Source organism: Camponotus vicinus, unplaced genomic scaffold (assembly GCF_025532165.1).
Source record: "Camponotus vicinus isolate PSW18456_S1 unplaced genomic scaffold, iyCamVici1.0 SCAF_3, whole genome shotgun sequence".
NCBI lineage: Eukaryota > Metazoa > Arthropoda > Insecta > Hymenoptera > Formicidae > Camponotus > Camponotus vicinus.
Window position 1 is genome coordinate 1,510,033 of NW_028141967.1, and position 24,596 is coordinate 1,534,628.

Below are 24,596 nucleotides of genomic sequence, written 5' to 3' on the forward strand. Positions count from 1 at the left end.
TGCAGGACTTCATCATCAAGAGGTCGCACGGCTGATCGCCGAATCATTCGCACGTCGCGATCGCAACGAGATCGAGTTTCTGGTGGTGGAGGCGAAGAAGAGCAACTTGGAGCCGAAGCCGACAGCGCTCATATTCCTGGAAGCGTAGCAGGAATCTCCCACCTCCGAGCCAGAACCATCGTAGCTCAACCTGATCAAAGCTCGGCCATCGGCGATCTAGCTCGAGACTTGAATCGAATCGAGATCGAGACTGGAATCGAAAGACTAATCGAAAGAAGCCCCGAAGAGACTTAATCTTGAGAGATCTCTTCAGCTTCTTCATTCGAATTGCCGAGCTGTCAGTTGCTGCTAATTGATTAATCTGGCCCTGGTGGTGGGAATTCTACTTTACTTCATGAAGCAAGGAGGGAAGAGCGAAGACGCGAGGGAGGTCTGGACCGGCGTTGCTAGATTCCGATATTTCGACTCTTTAAAGGCCGCTTTGAAAACCCGGAATGCGCTAACGAGACAAGAAACCCTGGAAAGTTCCTGGCAGTGTATTCGCTCGGACTTTTCTGCCCTCGCGATTGACTGGAATTCGCGCGGGAAATCGGCATAAAATTGCCGCGCGAAGAAATTACCTTATTATGTAAATACATGCCGCTATTGTACATATTCTCACAACAGACAGTTCGATAGAAGAAGCAAATAATCATATATATCACGAGGGAACTGGTAAATTCCCGGTGGATTCCCGTCAACGCCGGTCCCGATCTCAAATCAGAACTATTCATCAATTAATTGCGCGATCGTAATCACGATATAACGAAATGCGAGAGTGCATTGGTTATTTTTCGCAAGACCTCGAAGAGAGACAAAACGGAAGAAAGATCGTATATTTTATTTTTCATCGTCGGTGGTTATTTCGAGGATTAATAAAGGTGGAGGATCGTGCAATGTGCCAAACTAACTAACGCAAGCCATATATTAATAAAGCTATAATCGATAAGAGATTGACTTGGAAAAGATGAAGGGGAAAGGAATAAACTTTCGAAGAAACGCAAAATATGCAAGAAAATGCAACGAGGGAGAGTGCGGACCTACATGCTCATAGTGTAGCTGAGTGAACGATTACCTCACAGATACACTCATAGACAAACATACACATATTACACACAACATTCACTTTTAACATTATAATCGCGCGAGATCTGAGTTTCGACGACGCAAATTCGTGTCGACTCGAACCTAGATTAATAATCGCGATGTTGATTATATATATAATTATGAGAGTTATGGCAGATATTTGTATGCAAAAGGTAGAAGGATGCAAGTCCTGAAGAAGTACAGTATTTCTATTTTAAGAAAAGTTCCGAAATTGTATCCGCGCGATTTATTGAAATAGACTTAAAATTTTATATATATCATTAAATAATACAATTAAATAAAGTAAGGAAAAGTTGAATAATATTAAATCAAATACTAAAAATGAAATAGATATCAAATTTACGATTTAAGAAATCTTTCTTGAAAAAATAGATATTGTATAAAAATTTTAGCAATTCTTAACTTTGGATTTATTTCTGATAATTTTGGACTCGCTTCTTTCTGCTTTCTGGATACGATTAAGTTGATCAAGATTCTCGTTAATTTGAGTGATTAGGTGTCATTCGGCTGGTTCTCGAAATTGCGCCTAATAACGCTTAGTAGTTTGTTAAATGTTACTGTATAGATAATTAACGTTGACGTAGTTGATAGACGTTGATTCGTCACTAGGACGTTACGCGTTGTTCGTTTATTGCGTTGTCAGTTGTGTGTTAAAGAATTTTTCCCCTCTCGGGCATGTGATATATTCGCCAGCAAATGTGTACAATTTAATCGAATTATTTTGACGTAATTTTTCACATTAAAATTTGTTGCAATGAAGAATAAAATATGTTCTATTATATCTATCTGCTGAGATTTTCCTATTAAAATATTTACATTTCTAAATTACCATTTTAGTTTTTAATATTCGTGACCAAAAAATTGAGTTGCTAACAAAAATAAAAATTGTGTGTAATCTATTAATATTTAATTAAAGTGGAAAAGATAAGTCATATTTTGTATACGCGACAGATATATCGCGATCCGAGAAAGGATTAATGATAATATTTTGTTGACTGTCGAGTATAGCCGAAATATATCGATGATCGTCATCGAAACGGAATTAACGACGATCTTGATCGAGATTGAAATGATTGTTACATTGCGGACGTTGTTAAGGCTTAAAAGAAATATATTACTCACGTACACACATATTTATATACATGTACATATAAGTATTATGGTATGAAAACTACCGTAGTGGAATTGCAAATCGTACCTATCTACTAGGCGTCTCAAGCGTCTCGCGCCGAAAGGAAAATAATTTAAAAATAAAAATAAAATTTTAAAAATAATAAAAGCGTACACGCGCGGTATTTTCAAAGAGAAACTATAAAAAATTAGAGGTGCATACAACATAGTAAAGGCCTGATCGAGTTCGAGTTCAAGCGAAGAGAAATCGTGGATAATCCTGTGTAAAGAGAATCTCGGGAAAAGTTCCTCAACAAATTTATGATCTTAGAAAAAAATCTGTATTTAAATTAAATAAAAAAATATTTTTTTATTTTCCTACTTAAAATTTTTGAAGCATGTTACTTTAAATATTGTTTACGTTACTTTTACTATTGTTATGGATTTTTGTGCAAATTTGACTTATTTATAGGTGAGAGATCAAATTACTGAAAAAAATCTACTATATTTTTTCATCTTTTGCTATTATGACTTACTAATATATAATAATCATAATATGCGAAAAATAAAAATTCATTCTTTTCCCTCGAATGGAAAAAATTTATCTGAACAACAAGAATGCACTTTAGTCTCGTAAATGTGCATTATTCTGTAAATGACAAGTAAATTCAAATCATAAAATAATCTGAATAACTGAATCTCGAAGACATGAAAACTATTAAATATTATATTCATGTAAGTAAGCGACAAAGAGAAAATAAATAGTAATGAAATATGTATTTTAATATGATAATTGCTCATCTCAGAAAATAACTCGATTGTCCACGATTTCTCCGATTAAAACAAAAATAAAAAGTTAAAACTATAGAATATACGCGTGCGAGCAATTGTGCTGTTGTACAAATGCCAAATCGAACCACAAACGAAGCAAAGGGAAATATTTAACTACAGTATCTAGGCAATTAATCTCTTGGCACATGGTACAATACATGCAAATTGCACGTATAAATTCTATGCATTTTTTCCCAACTAAATTTGCATATAAAGTATAATTAAAGTTTTAATTGTTTTTGTTAAATATATATAATCAGTTAAATATAATCAGTTAGATATTAATATAATATATAATTAGTTAAATATTTAAATTAAATTTGAGATAAGATTTAAATAAATTTGAGATAATTTTAGAGAAACTTTTTGATTATACTTGATTAAATTTAATTCGTACAAAAGTTCTTTTCGTTCTTATACTGTAAATAAATTTATCCTTTCATTATTAAAAAAAAATTTATTTTCGATTTAATCAGGAAACCATTACACACATGTCGTAAGAGATTAATCAAAGGTTTCAGCAAATGTGCCAAAAAGTTTGTGCTTAATTATATCGATCAACGATAATGGTGGTTTCAACTGGTATTGTTACTGGTATTGTCGGAAAAGAAAAAAAAGGCAACAACAAATCGAAAAGAATTTCCCAGAGCATATTCAAATCTTTTCTTGGCTATTCTTTTGTAGCGTACACACGGGAGCACAAGTCGCTTTAATCGCTATGTTACAGATGAGCCAATGAGCGGAAAATATTGAGGAAAGAAAAGCGAGATGAAGTAACGAGACAGTCGAGTTTGCGCTTCTCATTTCCTTTCGGATGAGAGAAAAAAAATAATAATAGTTTGTCTCGTTAGATTAAGATGAGAAAGACTCTAAGCGCCGGACTCGAAAGACGAGAAAGGACGAGGGGTGGCTCGAGGATTTCGAAAAGCGACGGGGAAAAAACACTATAAGAGGGGACTTGACAGATCAAATAAGATGAGATATTTTTGTAAAGCTTTCGATGTACCGCAATCCCAGAAAAATGTTTCGAAGATCTCAGCTGACATATCCGATAATGCCTTATCGCTTTTAAAAATCGAGAACTATTAGGGAACGCGCTATGCGAGAAGGACAAAGAACCGGAATTGTGAGACACATCTGATATACAACCCTAATCCATTTCCCGCCTTCCGAGAGAAACAAATCGCGAGACACTCGGTAGAGCTTAAAAATAATCACGTGTAATAATACAGTGTGAATAATGATTTTAAAAAAATCTATCTTTTCTTTTTCAAGACTTTTTCAAGACCTTCTTTAACTACAAAGAAGTTTAAGAAGAAGATAACGGTAGATAATTAAAATAATGCTATGTAAAGAGAGAAAGATTAAATTGTGCAATACATCAACATTAAACAGAATATTAATTAGCATCGCGAATTTCTATGTAATTAATCTCTAATTATTTTCACATGCATGCAAGCACGAAATTTTCGATCCGCGAAAATGTACAGCTTCGTTTACGCACTAATTAAGTTGTGCTCAAAATTTAGTTCCAAGTGAGTTCTCTTATAATACTTTCCAACCCATTTTCTCACATGAAAGTGGATGGTCTAGTAATTTTCTTGAATTTTCCTTGAAAATTTCATTTAGATCGAAAAAGTACAGCTATATATTTAAATTTAAAATTTTGTGGGAGCCACTTTCGCGATGTAATATATTCCAAGATTTATTATGATAAATTATTTAATTTTATTAATGCGCTCCTATCTTTTTTAACTAAATAAAATATTTTTCTGCCTTATTCCCTGATCCTAAAAGCTTTAAACTGTGTAATCTTTTATTCCTTAGAAAAGACAAATCCAGAGTATCTTATAGCATATTATTATCATTCGAAGATTGGATATGAAAACGATAAGTAACAATTAAAAAGTCTCGCGTAATTCCTAGCTCTCATTTATTTTTATTGCAATTCGAAGAAAGAAAGAAAGAGAAAGAGATAGAAGCGAAAGAAATATTAAAAGAAATATACTGTTATCACGTCACACGAGATTATTTTTTTCTTATTGATTTATTCAAGTACAATATAGAAATTTAAATAATTTTTCTGAACTGAAAAGTAATGATAATTTCTTTTTTAACGTTATCTATAATTTGACGTGATAAAAATCATAAGGATCCGCGTGACATGGCAATAGCGCGTCCCATCATTAAAACCGACACGTAAAAAAAATCAGTATAATTGTAATCGTACTTTACTATTGTACATACGTAAAATCTCGTTCATACGCGTTTCATAGATCATCTCTTTTGCAATCAAACTTATACATTTCTGACATACGTACATGGTACATCCATCTACCCACCCACGTATACACATATAGGCGGATACAAGATGCATGGATCAAAGCGAAATCAGCGCGCCAGATTGCGTTAATTGAATAATTCGTCACTTTATTGTACGCCTCGAGAAAAAATGTTGTTGCAAAAAAATAAATACGAGAAAATAAAATAAATCACCTTACATACACACATGTGTGATCACACATAAAATCACGTGCCAGAAAGCGATTGTGACACGTGAAAAACGTAGCGCGTAGCTGACGACACGGCATGGCACGTGCGAGTACGCGTTGCCATTATTATTATTGTTCTTATCATTATGATGATTATGGTGATTATTATTACTACGATGATGACGTTTATTATTACTATAATTGAATAAAACGTTCACCACGAGAATCAGACTTGTCGCTCCACTCTACTTGTTCCTCTTTGCAAAATTTCCTCTCTTCTCTTTGCTTCTTCCTAACTTAAATATTCATATTTTTATTCAAACACTATCTAAATGATATTTGTTTAATGCTTATTAAAATTGTTACGTCAATATTTAGGCATCGCTAAATCTATTTCCTAAATTAATTTTAATTTTTATGGAGGGAGTTTAATGTCAAATAGTTTATTTTTTAAATTAAAATTACTTTGTAAAAAAGAAGATAAATATTTATGATTATCATTTTCTCACGCTTATTCGCAAAACAATTTTAAGTTCACTTCCTCATTTTCTCCAAGAAAAAGCAAATAAAGTAAAGATGTGTTTTATGTTGAAAGTTTTACATACGAATTTTGCGAAAGCAAATCGTTTACTTTGCTTCGCAGACAAAAGCAGCTCGTTTTCATTTGCGTCATTCGCCCACCGTGGGATTTAGGGGCGTTTGACGTAAGGAAGAGGAAAACCAAAGCTGTGCTATTAACGCGCGCCATAAAACACCGACTAGTAACTATCGATCGCACTAAAATTGTATCAAGAGTCGTTTCGTCCAAATTACTCTGCTGGTTTTCTTAACAAGTGGCAGTGCCTTTTAACTGGAAGATAAAATTTTTATTTTTGATTGTCTTTTTTCATTATCTGTTATTTAAAATTAATAAAATATACGAAAGAAAAAAACAAATAGCAAAAAATATAGAAGTAACAATAATAATCAATGTAAAAAAAATTATATGCAGTTCTTAATAACTTTCGTAATTTTTAAGATAAAAATTTCTTTCATGATTTAATTATTTAATAATAAAAATAATCCCAAATGTACAAGAACAAGTTATATATAAAGCTATAAATAATACACAACTATTAAAAAATATAAAGAAAGAACGTTTCTTGCAAAGTACATATATTATTTAAAAAATAAACGTTTGAGCAACGAAAAAGTAGAAATATGATCTCCTATTGAACACGATAAAAGCAAATGTACGCCGAAATTAGAAGAGAGAGAGAGAGAGAGAGAGAGTTTCCACCCACACAAATTCTTCTTCACAGTTTACATGAAGAGCAATATGTAACTCTCAGCTGATCGATAAAGAGGAACAAATCTCTTACGCAACAAAACGAATCCGCACGTGGCGCATAATCCTGTTAAGGATCGTGCGAGGGTCGCAGATTGCCTCAAATTTATAAATTCATGTCTGCAAAGCTTTGTTTTCAAAAAAAGAAAACTTGTTTTAATCACAAAGTAAACTGTTTTAAATAAAATTGCAGATAAATAAAATCGTAAATGCACTTAAGTAAAATTTTTAATTAAATTAAATCTGATATTTTCTTTTAATTGTTTAACATTCTATGTTATTTTAGCATTTTTTTTTAATTAGCTTGTTTACGAGAATCATTATTATTAATTTAATGTAAAAAAAAAACGATAGAATGTGTGACCGTGTTTGATCGATAAAATCTTTTTGAAAACAAAACGGATGGAAGTATCAGCGCCTTTCCTCAAGCGTGTAACAAAAAAAAAGGAAACGGAGGGGAATTAGAAATGTAATTTGACTAAGCTTCCATTGAGTTTGTGGATTAAACGAGCCGTGACCGGTTGCACATGTCGATCTAATTTTCAACAACACGTGCAAGCGAAAGTTCCTCGAGGGTGGAATCCATTCGCACGTTATTTCGCGGTTTGTCTGTTGAAATTGCTAGAAAAATGCAATTACAATAATTCGCCATAGAAACTTATTATACTTCGTCTGATCTATTTGTTATATTTTATATAATAATAACTGACTTCACACATATAAAAGTATTATTTTACAATTTATGATCTTTCTTAATAAAATATATGATTCAAAATTATAATTATTCTTCACATATATAAATTTCTAGTTTTATATTTAATATTAGATCTTCTTCACTTTCAAGACAGTGAAATTCATGAATAATAAAATTTTTAATTTTTATTTAATATTAGAAATTAAAAAAGTTCTTTGCTTGTAATTTTTGAATAAGCTTCAAACTTGTAAAAAAATTCATATAATTGATCGTTAATCAATTGTGGAAGGCACATCTTGATCTCTTTCTAAAGGATGACACGATAAGTATGTATTCGTGGCAGATGTGATTTCTCGCGTGTCACAATCCTCGATTGTTCGTCTAAAGAGAGATTTCAAGGCGTTTCAAAGCGTCTTTCTTGATTCATTAACAATGAGGATCGATGATAACCGGTGTAAACCCGAAACGACAGACGGAGGAGGCCTGAATGTTTCCGCTGTGGAAACGCAGATGCGCGTTTACGAGAACGCGCGTGCCGATCACAATGGATCGATTACGGATCTCTCGTAGATTGAACAATGCCTGGCTTACTGGAAGAGGAAGACACTAACCGACAAAGGGAAAAGAGAGAAATTAATCCCCCGAAAAATAAACCACTTCTTTCAACAATCAGAGATATTCAGGAACTCCTAAGTAAAGTTGCCATTTTGACAGCATAATAAATTTTTATATATTTACGTTTTAATCAAATTACATGAAATATTCGCGCCAGAGACCTACAGATTTTATTTCTCGATTTCTTCATCCCTCATCGATCCCATGTCATTCTTTATCCCGCGCGATCCACGCGAAAACCCGAAAATCCTCAGCTGCCGGCATCAGCTGCCCGGATCAACGACGAAGAAGAAAAGAGAATCAGCGTGGCGTTAGAAATGCAGGGACGAGCGGATCGAACGAAGGGGGGCAGAACCGGCACGAACGGGGGCACGAATCTACCGCACGAGGGTACGCGAGACCCCGAGAGGTGTGCCCTGCACGCGTATAGTAGGGTAGTTTCCCCCTCGAAACTACCACCGGCCGCTTCCGGGTGCGGAATTCACGGTTTAGACTTGCTTGTCAATGTCTGCGAAGCAGCAGCAGCAGCAGCAGCAGCAGCAGCAGCAGCAGCAGAAGCAGGCGTCATCAGGCTGGTCGGCGACCAGGCGACTTGGGCACACGCCGGCGAATCGCCGACACGAGTGGTTGTTCTTTCAATCGCGTACGCCGCGATTTATGGACTCGATTAATCACGCCGATGAACGTTAAATATCAAGATCGAACGCAGTGTTAGAAGATACGATCGTTATATCTAGTATTAGTATTTTAGCTAAATAGTGTTAAAAAACATTTTCTAGCTTTCGAGTCAAATATATCAATCAATGTCTAGTAATATTTCACGCAGACAGTATCGATATATATTTTTCCATCTATCAAGTCAACAAGACAGTGTCGTGTTCAAGCAACGTTCTTTTATCTGTTGGAACCATCATTGTAATCTTCGAAAAGTATTGAAATCTTTCTTGTCTTTCTACGTGGAAGTTAAGTGTATCAGTGCGAGGTGTTCAAAATGACATATTATGTTATTTGTCTCTTACTAATTCGAAAATATTAAACAATATAGTATCTTGAGAAAACTTAAAATGTTTAAAACTTAAAAGAACGTCAAATATTTTTTAAAAACACTTTTCAAAACTTTTCAAGAAGAAAATAGTCTTTTCAGGAGAAAAATGTAACTTCTTAAAACTATACTACTTTTTTATAGTGTTACAATTTTTTTGAAAGAGAAAAAAATAAAAATATTATTTTTGATATAAATTGTCATCGAAAGAAGATTCATTAATATTATATATATTTTTTTATAAATTTTCTTTAATTACAAAGCTAAAAAATCAACAAACGAATAAAAATATAATCATTAATAGAAAAGAAGAATCTAAAAAGTGTCAATAATAATTGATATCTAGTATTTAATTAGTCAAAATTAATTGATGAAAATATAATCCTAATACCAATTAATTACAATCAATCAATTAATTGAAAAGATATTTAACATTTACTGACTGAGTTTAATTAAACGTGGCTGTGTAATTAATACTAAGCAAAATCGATTGATCATCATACTTAACATTTCTTCATTGAACAAAATTAATCTATTTATCAGCATCTAATTAAAGTTAAAGCAATTAATTAGAATCAAATAATCTACAAAAATAACTAACCGTCCATCGATTAGAAATAATCGAACAAAACTATGAGTGTAATTAATCGCGTTAATTAATCAATGCATTTGACGATATCTCCAGCAGTGAATCGGGAACGCGTTTCATCATCCGCGAGTGCCTAAATACGAAAGCGTTTATCCAGACTATTCTAATCCCCGTCCTTGAGGCGCCACGAGTTGTTGCTGCTACTGTTGTCTACTTAAAACTTGGCCGTGGCCGATTGATCGCGACGGGGGCCACTTATTCCCACCAACAAACGCGGTATTGCGGAAAAAGAATTATGAGATCTGCTGCGGCCGAAAATAAAAGGAATGCGATTGAAGAGATCATAAAAGATCATAGAGGAATAAAACAATCCATGCACTGCAGTCTCGAGAAGCACGGTTGATCGAACGTTAATTCTTGGCAATTTTCAACAATCAAAAGTGAGTCTCGATCGATCGATTTATAGAGACAAGATGCATGTCAATTTCTTTATTTCAAATTTGCCTTGAGTTGTATACTAAGTTTAATTAATATTAATAAAAATTCTAGTTCAAAATTATGATGAAAGATATAATTCGCGATATCTTAATTAAAGAACTTACTTAAAAATTTAATTATATATAAGGAATTATTCCGTTAACATTATCATAAGCCATTATCATAAGCCATTATTGTTTAAATTTCAATTAAAAGACTTTAATATTTAATTTTATTAAAATGTAGAATATGACCAGATTATTCATCTAAAGTTGTTCTATTCAAAATTTCAGTTTATCGATTCTAAAAATTCGTGTCACGAGATAAATATAATAAGCTATTATGTCAAAAAATGTGATAAAATATTAATATTTTTTGTCTAGTTTCTGACTTCAACTTATCTTAAACAATCAACTCATTTATTTTTCTTTATATTTTTAAAAATAGTTATTTCAGATCAGAGAAAATAAAGTTGGATCGAATTCTCGGTCAAGACAAGAGGTCATCGACCTTCTTCGGGTAGCAGAGCTGCAACTCAAGTGGCCGTGAGAGAATTTAAAAGAAGAGGCGAAAGTGCACGTCTACCTTCTGAAGAGATTTCGCTTATCGGAGGACACTCGAGGGTTAATTTTAAGCCCTTTTCCGAAGGCGAAACTCGTGTGGACGACTTTTAGGTCACTGTAATGATCAGCCATCATGGCGTGGCCGGCAGCAACGACTCTAACGAGTCTCCTGGTGCTGCTGCTGATAACGCTTGCAGCATGCTCCTCGTCCAGGATTATCGTCACCACCCAGGCTCCATTTGGCAGAATTCTAAAGGCCGTGAAATTGCACGGAGGATACATGGAAGTGATTCAGGAACAGAGGTGTTCCCACGGTCTGCTTCGATTAACATGCAGGTTCGTTAGCATTCTTTATCGCGCGTCGCGAATAATTTTTAAAGCTAAGAAAGTACTTATCTTTGTAATAGGATATTTTATGAAAAAATTAACTTATTTGCAGATAATCTATTCCGCATATCATTTACTTATACGCGAGAATTTATTATATTAGAAATATGTAGAAATCTCCTATTTATCAATACTTGAAAAATATTGCATTTTTATATCTTATTTAAGACGTATTTATTCTCTCTACTAAATTAATTATTAAATACAAGTAAATTTTTAAGCTGTCAGAATTTTCAAATTCAATTTCTCAGCTCATATTGAGTTCAATTATTTAATTTCAGCTTTCTAGCGGACTTTATTTCTGTAACGTTACATAATTTAAATATTCCATAAAACAATCAATTAGCTTGATACAAAAAGATTGTTTCAAAATGATATAATAAAAAATATTTAAAATTAACCATATATGTTATCGTTTAAAACGTTTTTATTAACTTAAATTCATTAAATTTCTTTCTAATTAATTATTTTGTTCATTCAATCAAAATTTTTTTTGTTTATACAAATATTCTCGTATTTACAGATCATTGAAAGCGTTTATATTCATCTTGCAAGCGGAATATCACGCGAATCGTACAGAATTATGCTTGAAGGAGTCAAAAAGTTTGGAAGAACTGAGAATGTGGGAACACAAAGGTAGCACACGACGATGGATAGATATGAGAGAGCTTAAAGGAAATTATATCCTTGACGACGAGGACAACAAAGCCGACGTCGTCGATATTCGATCGTCCTTAAATAAAAGGTAAACCAACGGCATTCATTCCAATATCATATTATGATTTAAGCGTTCAGTACAACAGCACATTCTAACTCATCTTTTTATAATTTTAGAAATTATTCTAAAGAATAAAAAAATATATCAAAAAAGGTTAATCTTTAAAGTTGAACAAATTATACATTTAAATTATTTTTCTCGAAATCTCAACAACAGTTACATCATATTGCACCTTTCAATTGCATCCGCGAATTAGGAATTTTTTTGCTGATTTTTATTTACGATTCGTCAGCTGGCCAGAATTTTCATGGTTCTCGATATCGAAACCTCTGTCCATGACAAACATTCTATGTTACAAGATAGCGTTTTGGTTACAATCGAGATCTGAGGTAAACCGCAGTCCTAGAAAACGATTCTTATTCCGTTTATTGTCAACTGCAAACATTGCAATAGACTCCTGCAGTAAAATTATAAGATCGAGAAATATGATATCAAATCAAGCGATTAAATTCTTCTCAGCTGTTAGTTGTGAAAATTTTGTGTTTATAAGAAGTGTTAATATAATATTTTACAATATATTGTATATTTTCTATCTCTCTTTCTAATAAATTAAATATAAAAAGTTTAGAGAAAATATATAATTTGTAACAAATTACGTAAACTTTTTTATAAGAAACAAAATATATATTACCAAGATTAAAATAAATTAACGTAATTTAGATAATAAATAATGTTAATTAATATATTCGATTAAATATAAAAGACGATCAAGCGACGACACAAAAACTGCATTAACGTTTTAGAGAAATATATCATTGAAAAGTCACACGATTACTGCGAAACGTAGTCGAGACTACGACCACTTGATCGAGTCACCCCCTTCGCTCTTTCACCCGATACCCGTCGTTTTTATCCGCTCGTCGCGTACTCGAGAGCCGTCGAGGGTCGAGAGTGAAATCTCGACGTTTGATGTGCGAGGATAAAAGCATTCCTAAAGCAATAATTGCCTCCCTCTCCTCCCTTCTCTCTGAAATGCGCGTCGGATGATCGCCGAAGGAGAAACAATCTCCGCTAAATGGGCCGCCTCCTCCCCTACGTTTACACAGCATCACGCTCCGAGAATTCCACAAATGGGGGTTGCAATGCGAGAGATGCAAATTTTGCATTACTGAAATCGCACTAAATCCTTCGCGGCAAATCGAACATACAGTTTTTATATTTGAAGAAACCTAAAATTTGCAAAAAAATGTAAAATACATCAAATGTAAAATACATCATTTAAATTTATCATTTATTATTAAATTAAAAATAAGAAAAACTATAATAATAACGAAAAATTTGAATTTAATAATAATAAAGAAAATGTAATTCTTGGTAAGATGAGCATATTTTTTTCATAATTAAAGTTATAATAAAATAATCTTAAAACATATTTTCTCATTTCTCTTCTATAATAATAATTTTCTATATTAGGAGTACGTTCGTACTTTGTTGTGTTTATTTTTTTATCAAATTTTAATTTAAAAAACTATTTTTCTTGTTTTAATTTTTCAGAGATAGTAATTAACAATAAACTTTGTAAACTTTATCAACAAACAGGACAGACTAAAAAATTTAAAAAGATTCCTTGCGAGATGGGGGAGGAAAAGGGAATGAAATGTTATTTCCCTTTTATTTCCGTCCACGAACCGATAAAATCAACGAGAAAATGTGGACGTAGGAGGGTGGGGCAGCGAGGCCTCTCTAAAGGGGTGAAAATCCACCCTCGTCTATTATTCACTTCTACTTTCAAGCAACAAGGATCGCGGCAACACAATCGCGATTCTTCCCCTAAATTCCATCCCCCTAGAAATGCCCAGGGCTGCTTTTGTCAGGTCGCGTTCGCAGCCCCTAATGACCGACGTTGCTTATTTAATTGGCGGCCGTCGAACAATCGATAGTATCCGAGTTTCGATCTATTCATGTATATTGAGAATAAATAAAATTTTTAAAAGATAATTTAATATAAGAGAAAGAAAAAAAAGAGAGAAATATAATATATTTATATTTATGTTGTGCAAAATTTAATATTATTAATTATTTTTCAAAATGTTTTTTTAATGAATATATTCTGTCATTTCTTTTATTAATTTAATGCAATTTTCCAATACAATTTAGATGTTCCGGCCAAAAACATTGTCGCTATAACGCGACCATTGATCAACCAGGAGCGCATTCTTGGATTCCAGGTGAAATCTTATTGAAATATGCTTGCATACCAGGTGAGTATATTTTTATTATATTAAAAAAATAGTAAACATTATAATACTATTGACGTATATAAATTTATGTCTTAACAAACGGCCAATAATTTCATAAATATCTCAAATCTTATTATTATTTCTGATTTTTATTAATTTTGAACAATAATGATAGTACAGATTTTCGTGTAAAATTATCTTCGTAGATGTTTGATACACGCGGTACACGTCCAGTATTAATAATCTAGCTTTATTTATCAGCGGTAAAGCCCAATCTATTTTTCTACGATCAATTTTCGGGCGTGCGCAATCAATGATCAGCGGAACTTGATAAAACGAGCGAGCGAGCTTGGATCTCTCTGAATCTCCTCCCACGCCCGTGATGACGCAAAATGCACGATACGTCACGTGCTGCGCGTCCGATAAAAACGACCTCAGATTTCTATCTTGACTGTTGTCAGCCAGCTGTCGGCGATATATGCTCGATCTTTATTGACCGTGGGATCGACAACGTGTGCCATGATATTTCCCCGAAAGCCGACAAACAAGAAACGGTGCATCTAATGCATCCGGTGTGGACAATACATGCCGCAAAATATATGTGTAATCCTGATGTTCTATGGGATTGCACGTAGCGTGGAAGCTCTTTACGAGAGTTAAGTGAGAGAAACGTAACGTTTTGAGTTGACTTGTTTATTATTCAGTGATTTTCTTTTCCCATTTACAAAAGTACGCGTTGGAAATAATAAATAAATAAGAAATTAAAGGAACACATGCGTTACGATATAATTATTTATTGCGTAACAGAAAGATATACTTAGATATTATAATTTTTTAGATCTATAGATTCTAAATTGCATCTTTCATAATTCTTCTTCATTTTAAATAAATAATATTTATTTAATGTACGATATAAAATTTTTTAGAAATTTATATTTTTCTGAAAAAAAAAATATATATATATATAAGAGAAAGAGAGAGAAAATTATTTAATAATTATATATGCAAATTTTAGATTAATCTTTATATTATTTAAATTTCTAAAAAGGATATTTTTCCTTCACAATTTCTTAATGGCTTACATTTGTTAAATTTATGTTGACCTCTCGAGAATAAAGTTTACCAAACCAAATTATCTGTCGAAACATCGACGTCGAGAATAATTTGAGACTTTCAAAGTTTCAATTGAAGGTGCAATGTTTTATTAAACAAAGACAAACATGAATTGATAAATCCAACGAGAAGAATCCGCGATTCGACAAAACATTCCCTCGCGAAGGTCGTCACACTTGGATGAGTATCGGAAACGATGCACAAATACAATTGCTCTCTATTCAGGAGCAAGAGAGAAAGAGAGAGAGAGGGAGGAATGGTAGAAGCAAAGAGAGAGAGAAATAAGGAAAGAGGAGGAGGGAGAGACAGAGGACCAACTTCCCCTGCCTTGCCCTTATTACCACTACCAGCACGAATCATCCCCTCCAAAATGGCACCCCTTATCCGCGAAACTGGGACAAGGACACCCTCACCTTTTGGCCCGGCGAAATATGCTATCCCGCGATTGTACTGCATAGCGACAAATGGACCGCAACAGATGCAGCTGTTAATAGCGGCCTTATGGTTGCAGAAACGCGTGACCTATTATTCTGCTGCCCCTCCCTGCTCCAAAAATAATTCCTTTCGAGAACAACCGAATTGTATCTGTGATGATTTGTTACTGGGAGAGATTTAATTAGGAGGTGAACATCTGGACGGGGTGCCAATTGAATCGACACGATTTATAAACGCACGTGACAAATTATTCGAAAAATTAAATGTCGTAATTCAATCATATCGTATATAATTATTTTAGAGAATATTATAAATTATTTTTAAATCAAAAATTATTATAAATAATTTAGAAAAATTTAGAGTTATTGAATATAAATTGCGATAATTTTAATTATTTATCATTGTGGAGTATCCAAAATTATAATCAATTTTTAATTTATGTTATTTATTTCTCGTTTGAATAAATAATTATATTCGATATTTTAACCTCATACCTCTTTCATACACGAATCGATAAAATCATACTATATAAATAGAATATTATATCGGTAAATTATATAAAAAATTAATTATTGATTGATTACAGAAGCTGCGGTTAAACGATATTGCAACCAAGAGGTGAAGGTGACCATCGGGGAAGGAGGTTATATCAACACACCGGGCTATCCGCTGTATTATCTTGGACAAAGTGCGTGTGGATGGACGTTCAGGACATTTCCGGGTCAGAGGATAGTTCTGATCTTCCATGATTTAAACATCCGCGGTAAGCACATGTTTTAATCCGGCGATCCCGAAATTTTCTCCTACGACAAGTAGGATTGTTTTCATTTATATTCGTTGTGCAAAGTGCGTATATATTACGCATTACATATTTGAGACATGAATCATATGTACGTGATAAGAAAATCGATGACAGGTGGACGTATAAATAAACATGATATTTCACGTCTTCGGTGTCATGTGCGATATTTAACAACTGAAAATTGTGAAAAAAAGTGTCGAATTTAATTGGTTTTATTTTTTATATTTGGGTATCGAATTCAGGAAACCGCATTCAAATTGACAAGCGACAAAATTTTTATTTCCTGAGCACAACATGCGTAAATAATGTAACGTGTTCGTTAACAATTAAATGGCTCGCATTATATCATTCAATTAATTAAATCGGCCTGATTGACGTCGTGTTGTAATATTCATGATATTCACCAATGATTTTCATATTATGCACTTGTTCGCATACATTGCCTCAGAAAAATATATGACGAGAAGTTTTAACAAATATTATATCTCAACTGTTGCAATATTATTTACGAGTTTAATATTTATGGATATAAATATTAAAAACTAGTATTGTAAACTAATATTTTTTTGGAAAAGGTTTTACAGATACAAACGTATGAATAAAATAAAAATCATCAGTGAAGTAATATTACTATATACGTCAATTAAAACGTTATTTTATTGTTGAGAATTAAAAGAACATAAATGACTAGTAAACATTTATTTCCGACGTTTGTACAAAATGTTCGAAATTATACCAACGTTATAATCGCATGTGTGAGTATCTAAAATATATGAAATAAATTTTAAAACGTAACTAAATTGAGACATAAAAGTTTTACGCGATAAAAAAGTCGATGACAAGTGAACATATAAATAAACGTGTTATTTTATGCTTTCGGTATAATATGCGACGCCTAAAGCTGAAAAAGGTATTTGTATTCGGGAAACTAGAGCGATGCTCGCTTGAGCATATTTTTTTAGAAGTTAAAGATAAAATAATGCGATAAATATATGAAAAGGATATGAAAAGAAATATAAGACACGAGATATTCCGCGATTGACAAAATCGAAGTTTTCTATTGAATCGAAAATCGAGCAATTGTTATGATTATTGATCACGATTTCATGTGGATTATTTAGGTCAGGATCTCGCATAAATAATTCGCGCAGATCTGTAACAGATATCATCGATAAGAAAATATGCCGACGAATTTTTCTATTAAATTATGAAAATAAAATGACTAGATACTATTTATCGTTCGAAGATTTCACATACATGATTTAATACACATTAATATATATGCTAAGGATTTTTGCTCGCTTCTTGCAATCTCTATTTTTGTGTCAAATAACGACTTTGACATTGAACACATGGCTCGATCCAATTAAAGGATTGCATCAATCGGTCCCGAAAAAATAAACAACCCATCAGACCGGTTTGATTTTATACACGCTGCGTAAACAAACTTTAGATAGAAAATTGGAGATAAATTTCCGCAGGTCCGCAGATGGACGGAAGTTGCGTAGACATCGTGCGAGTGCGAGATCGTGGCAGCACTCTCTTCGAGTTCTGCGGCACCGCGGCCGGTACTCGGATCGTTTCGAACTCGAACGTGTTGACGCTCGACTTCGTCGCTTCCAGGAGGCTCTACAGCGCCAGAGGCTTTTTGTTGCAGTACCAAGGTAAGCGAGAAGAAATTTCGAATCAATCTTTCCCGAAAAGGCGATATAAAATGTCCCGAAAACACGTATTGTTATACAATAAATCGAGAATAATTTTAAGGAAGATATGTACTTTTTTATTATTTTATGCCTCACAAAAAAGACAGGTCTATACGAAATTCATTTGCGGCCATATTATTTGGATGAAATTAGCATTTTGATGCAATTAAATTCTCCGAAAAGTTTTAAAAATAAGACTGTATTTCTTGGCGTTCAATTTTATTATAAAAAAATTGAGGATAATTTTTAATCCAGACAATATCTCCGACAATATCAAACTTATATTTAAAGAAGATTCTCTAATATTTGATGATAAATTACGTTTAAAATAACACCGTCTAGACGTGTCTAGAAGACAACATTAAAATTATCTTGGAATATTATATATATAATTCAACTAACTTTATATGTATGCATATAATATACGTATATACATACTAGTCACACAAAAATTTTCAAGATAGAATTTAGCAACGAATTATTATTACGTTTTCTAGAAACACAAGAACCATTTTAATGTGATTAAAATTTCCAAGTAATTTACTAATCTCGCCAAAGTGCTCAAAATTATCTAAAAAATCCTACATATAATGAAAATTTTAAACGAGGAGTAACCGATTGTAATTTGAAAATTTTGCAAAGAACTAGTCACTAGAGTTAATGGTGAACTAGTCTAGAAATAATGGTGAAGGCAAGGACATGGTGAAAATGAACTTATGCTTACAGCATTAGGCTGTCCGGAGGTCTTAGCGCCGAACGGAAGTTACGTGTCGAACGGTACTTTGACTTCGCGGACATTCTCATGCAAGTCGGGCAGCGTGTTTCCCGACAGCAAGGAAAAAAAAAGAACGCTCGAGTGCAAGAATGGCAAATGGAACGAGACTACCACTAAGTTGCCTGCTTGCGTGGGTAAGAATTTTCCTGATAAATCCATTATGTTATATTTTACTTTATATTTTTATTTATTTGCGTCATATTTTACATATTTTACTCATCAGCTATTCTGTTATATTACCGGACAAATGTATTTATATATTTTATTATATATTATAATATTCTAGTATATATTCATTTTAAGGTATATTTTATTTTCTCTGTTCAAATTTACCACTGCTTTGAATTAAATTTTTATGTAAACGCGAAGCACGCATGCAAATAATACGCGAATATGCATTTTTTCATGCGTAAAACAATATGCAAAATAAAAAAAGAACCATTGATATATTTAAATTTAAATTTCTTTATCATACATTAATAAATTCAAATTCATAAATTATTGATACCATTAAGTCAATTTTTTTAATATGACTGATAGAACGGAAATCTGACTCACATGAAAGTTAGCGTTGATTAATCGTAGATTCGAAATTTATATCTCGTTCTTTGTCCTTTGAATTTGTTGGACATAACATTTCGAACCCTCGTCTCGCTCGATACTATCTACAATTTACAACCCCAAATTAATGGACATAGAACGTGTTCTTCTCTACCAGTAATTTGAAACTCCCACGCGTAGGTTGAACACGCGCAATCGTTGAATTCACACAATAATCAGCACAATTTACGTAACGAGGCGCACGAGATAATCGATACGGTCCTTACGAGAAACCCAGTAGCTAGTGATGGCACAAAAATCCATACTTTACAATTTTTTGTGTCGTAAATAGTTACATTAAAATCTTAATTTTCATAAGTTGTTTGTTTATATTATAAAATAATCATAAATTAATATCTTTTCAATAACAAAGTTACTATATTTCATGCAATAAATTAGCTTAATAAATTCTTATTTAATATTACTTAATATTGAAAATTTTAAAATATATCACCAAATTGAGTTTTGTAAAAATATGCATAGCTCTTTAATTTAATTGAATTTAATTTAAATAATATTATTTAAAATTCTTTTTCAAATATATTTTATTAAATAAAAAAAAGGAAAATTAAACATAGAGGAGGAAAGTAAAAGCCAATCTTATCTAAAACTTTTATCAAAAGTTCCTTCGAGTACATGATTTTATCTTTAAGAGTTTTACATTCGCTTTCTATCTTTTAAAAAGAAAAATAAAAATTGAAGATAGATAAATAATGAAATAAAACGAATTATATAGAAAGATAAACTCGAAGAATATGAGCGTTCAAGTGTGCCATTATGTTATGAATCATCGCGTAGTAATATTTTGGCCATTTTTTGCGATATAATAAAGGGCGTATTCAGACTTTTGTTCGTCAGTACCAGAATCGGACAGAATGCCATCGCTACCTATGGCTGCCCATCGAGGGGACTTTCTTCCCCCTCGGGGAACATGGTGGGGAACCCCACTTTGGGGAAGGGAGCAACCGAGATGTAGCTCTCTCGGTAGGGGAAGGAAAGACAAGGATGAATTTAGAGAGAAAGAGAGAGAATCTTAGGGCAGAGAGGGCTCGCAAAGCAACCATACATCGTCTTCGTCATCGTTGTCGCCCGATGCCAGTCGTCTGGACGCCACGTGTCTCTTTGGATGCGAGAAAAAATACGCGCTGTAAATTTGAAATTCGCAAAAATATAGTCCCGTTGTGTTCGATATATCGCGTTTTGGAAAAACGTCACTCGCACTAAAAAAACTCGAAGAAGTTCGCCATAACGACCAAAAGGTAACTAATTAATTTATAAAGTCACATTTAATCATACATAATTTTATTTCTACATTGAAATTATTTTTATAAATCTATGAATCAATAATTATTACACAAAAATATGACAAATGACTAACAATAAACTTTAAAAATTGAGTTTCTAGTTAGTCAATAAATAAAAGTTCGAATAAAATACTTTCATTATTTATTAATTATTAGTGAATTTTTTTTTATGATTGATGATTTTGCGCGGTGATTCGAAATATATAAATAGCGAATTATATATACAAAATATTCTATTTCTTTTTAAATTAGATTAAAGCACAATCGATATCGCAAGCGAAGTGATCTTGTTAAACTTTTGCATTCATTGTGATCTCTGAATTAATTAATTTCGCGTTTATATGAAGCATTTGGATTGTTTCGATAAGAATTAATTATCAACGAGTCATTAATAAGGGGCGAAGATAGGATTAAATTTTGGAATTTTGCTCTATTCATTAAATTATGTATTGTCTTTCTGAATATTTTAAATTTGTAAAATATTTATCTACATTATTAAAAAAGACTCTTTATACTTTATATTTCCTAAAATGCTACGAGATTAAATCTCTTTTCAAAGAGCCAATCAATATTGTTATATAATAAAAAATAAAGTAAAATGTGAGAGAGAGAGAGAATTTCCGGCAACTTATAATACATAATAGAAATATTGAAATATCTTAGAAAACTGCAATTTTTCTTTATAAATTGAGAAACTAGATAGAATGAAAAAAGTAACTAATTGATGTAAATTGAGAAATCGTAAAAAAATAACAAAATAAAATAATCCTCAAGCGTGGATACGTTTTTTCATTTCAATTATTTTCGAAACAAAACCGATTTCACACAATTCCAAAAGAAATTCATTTTAACGCGAAACGGATCCCAATTTTCCGATAAATGCAATCGGATTTTCCATTCATCAAGGAAAGAATGTTTCAGTTTCGTGGAATACGCGTGGATGCATTCAAAGCAGATGCATACATAATTCGGGAATTGTACTGCAATATTGTTCCTGTTATGTGTATTTTTTTTGTGAAAAAGCGCGAACGAGCAGGAAAGAGAGAGAAGAAAAATGATCGCATTTGGTCTCTTGAGGGGAGTATAAAACGATAAGAATGGTGGGGATGCTTCCGACCCCTCTCCTGTCTTTCTTTCTTTCTCTCTCTAGTCCCTCCTCGAGTGATAAATTTAGAATTAGCAGAATAAAACGACACACACAGCTGCCCCGATCGAGCTGGCTCCGCGAAAGTTCAGCCTCGATCTGTTGCTGAAACGAGAACTTTGTTTAAGTGTATTAGCGAAGCTATAAAGTGAATAGGAGAGATATATCGCAACTTCCTCTATATAGAACATATTCAAATTTTAAGCCATTCAATGTTGATTAACAATGTTGATTATATGGCTTAAAATTATATAGATTAATTATATAATTTAAAATTAAAGAAATCTATGTGAAATAATTCTCGAATAAAAATATAAAATATATAAAATATAAAATAAACAAAATGCTTCGTTCTTTATCAGATTTTTTAATTTTATTTAATACTCTAGTTATTAAATTTCTCGATATGCAGAGATATTTAAAATATGTATACATTAATTATATTACATAACTTGTTATTATTAAATTCCAATAAAAATGATTAAATTCTGCTGCAAAATTATGAAGTTTCGATGCAAGATTATTAAACTTTGAATTATCTTAAACTTTAGTGCTCCATATATATTATCACAAAGTTTTATTTTCTGATGACGACTTATCAAGTTTCCTGCAGATAGTTATTAATTATTATATTCCGATACACAAACTTAAAAAAAATCAGATATCACATATCTATAACATATGTGTAACTATTTATTACCCGCCACCGAAAACGATTGCGATTCTTCATATTTTTCGTGAATCCGACACTTTATGCCTACATCGACCTATCATGCTCCAAGAGAGCGGCCAACTTGTTTTCAACGAGCGCGTCGACGGCGAGAACAGGAAAGGTAGAATGGGAAGGAAAGAGAGGTACAACGCTTGGCCCTGTTTACTCCCACCCGTAGGTGAGTGTATTTCCCTCTCTCTTCGTTGCCCTCACCACCCGGAGTTCCCCTCGTCGAGATGGAGGAACAACGTGAGCCACCGATGCCAAGCAAGGGGAACCTCTTCCAGTCGCCATCGGCGTTCCCAGCACATACGGCGTCGCGTATCTCTCATCACCGACCGCCCTTTGTTCATCAATGGAGAGCTCGTGTCCACGTTCACGTACGCACGCATACCCGCGATCACGCATCACCACCACGCACGCGCGGGGGTGTCGGGAGAATCACCAAGAGGAACCCTGCCCGCCACCTCGCCTCGGAACGCCAGTCAAGGTCACCGCGGGATCACGTAGCGAAATCGCTGTCGAATAGATTCGCGAAAAATTGCTCCGCTTCGACCGGATGCCGAAGAGACAACAGATCTGGTAACAAAGTTCTCCAAAAAAAGACCATTCTGAAAAGAATGCTCTTTAATTTGAAAAGGATGCTTTAAGAGTTTGATTCTATGAAGAGCGTTTCTTTCTCTTACGAGAAATCCTTGCTCGAACGAAAGGGATTCTTGAAAGACAAAGAATTGATATGCCAGAGAAACAGTGATTTTTCTAAATTTTTAACTCATCAAGAGAAAGAGAGAGAAAGAGAATTCTTCAAAAGAATGTCTCATGAATCTCTTTTTGAAAAAATCCCGGAGACTGTCCGATAAAAGATAGTCTTCCTCCCTCAAGAGAGAGATCTCCATTTCTTCTGGAAAAAGTAATTTTTCTCTGAGAAGTCGGTGTTTGAAAAAAAAAATTTGTGAAAAAATGTTCTAAGATACGAGATTAATGCGAAAAAAATGGGCAGATTTTTCTTACAATAAAATCAGACGTCTTAGTAAAAAAATCAGATAGACTTTTTAGAGATCGTTCCGAAAGAAGTGATTCTTTCGAAGTTCTGTAAGAAAGAATCGCCAAAGAGACAATGAAGTTTGGTAATTCTTGAAGAAAGGAGTATCTGACGATAATAAAAACTGCGAAGGTAAGAAAAGTCTCGAATCCGAGATTAAATCTCGTCGAAAATAAAGATCAGAGGGGCGTTTCCAGACAATGCGCTGATCCAGCTCCAAAGAAGGATGCTGAAATTGGCGGGCAGGCGAATCGTCAAGGTTGGCGATTACAAATTACAATTTCTGGAGAACACGCGCGCGCTGCGTGATGATCAAAGTTCATTGCGAAGTCAGTGAGAAGCAATTGAGCCGTTAATTATGCTTTAACGAGCCGTAACTACACGGTGCAAAGTTGCACGAGACTCCGACCAAGAAGGAGGGAGAAAGAGAAGACGAAGGAAAAGTGGACATAAAAGAGAAATGCGACCGATGTCGCGAAATACATATCGATTAATGTTCGTGAAGAGGGATCTCTTAGCTTATAAATAATCGAATTGACAAGTCGCAAGCCAAGACAAAAGGATAGCTTGAGGAGAAGGAACAAAAAGGAGGGGAGAGTAGATGGACTTTGTACCCGACTACTATAATGACTTATCGGTGAAGTTGAGGAAGGAGGAATGCACATCGAAGGGTATGTGTGACGTGAAAAAGATGAGGAGTAGAGAATATGAAGGAAACGCAAGCGGCGACCAGGT

General features: G+C 33.3%; 2 protein-coding genes and 1 long non-coding RNA gene across 11 annotated transcripts in view; 2 read left to right on the forward strand and 1 right to left on the reverse strand.

Annotated features, from left to right (window-relative positions):
• Nucleotides 1-5,805, forward strand: part of Dysc (whirlin protein dyschronic) — a 65,467-nt gene extending 59,662 nt beyond the window's left edge. For all 6 annotated transcript variants that reach the window (XM_083092894.1, XM_083092898.1, XM_083092899.1 and 3 more), the window contains one exon: nucleotides 6-5,805. In XM_083092894.1, coding sequence (XP_082949020.1) covers nucleotides 6-148 — 143 coding nt within the window. In that variant the 3' untranslated portion in view covers nucleotides 149-5,805. The remainder of the gene's footprint in view (nucleotides 1-5) is intronic.
• Nucleotides 1-24,596, reverse strand: part of LOC145967868 (uncharacterized) — a 126,524-nt gene that overhangs the window by 86,908 nt on the left and 15,020 nt on the right. The gene's annotated exons all lie outside the window — the stretch shown is intronic.
• Nucleotides 10,786-24,596, forward strand: part of LOC145967864 (uncharacterized) — a 30,163-nt gene continuing 16,352 nt past the window's right edge. Inside the window, exons 1-6 of the mRNA XM_083092914.1 lie at nucleotides 10,786-11,222; nucleotides 11,797-12,018; nucleotides 14,149-14,252; nucleotides 16,366-16,542; nucleotides 18,063-18,245; nucleotides 19,011-19,193. Coding sequence (XP_082949040.1) covers nucleotides 11,020-11,222; nucleotides 11,797-12,018; nucleotides 14,149-14,252; nucleotides 16,366-16,542; nucleotides 18,063-18,245; nucleotides 19,011-19,193 — 1,072 coding nt within the window. The 5' untranslated portion in view covers nucleotides 10,786-11,019. The remainder of the gene's footprint in view (nucleotides 11,223-11,796; nucleotides 12,019-14,148; nucleotides 14,253-16,365; nucleotides 16,543-18,062; nucleotides 18,246-19,010; nucleotides 19,194-24,596) is intronic.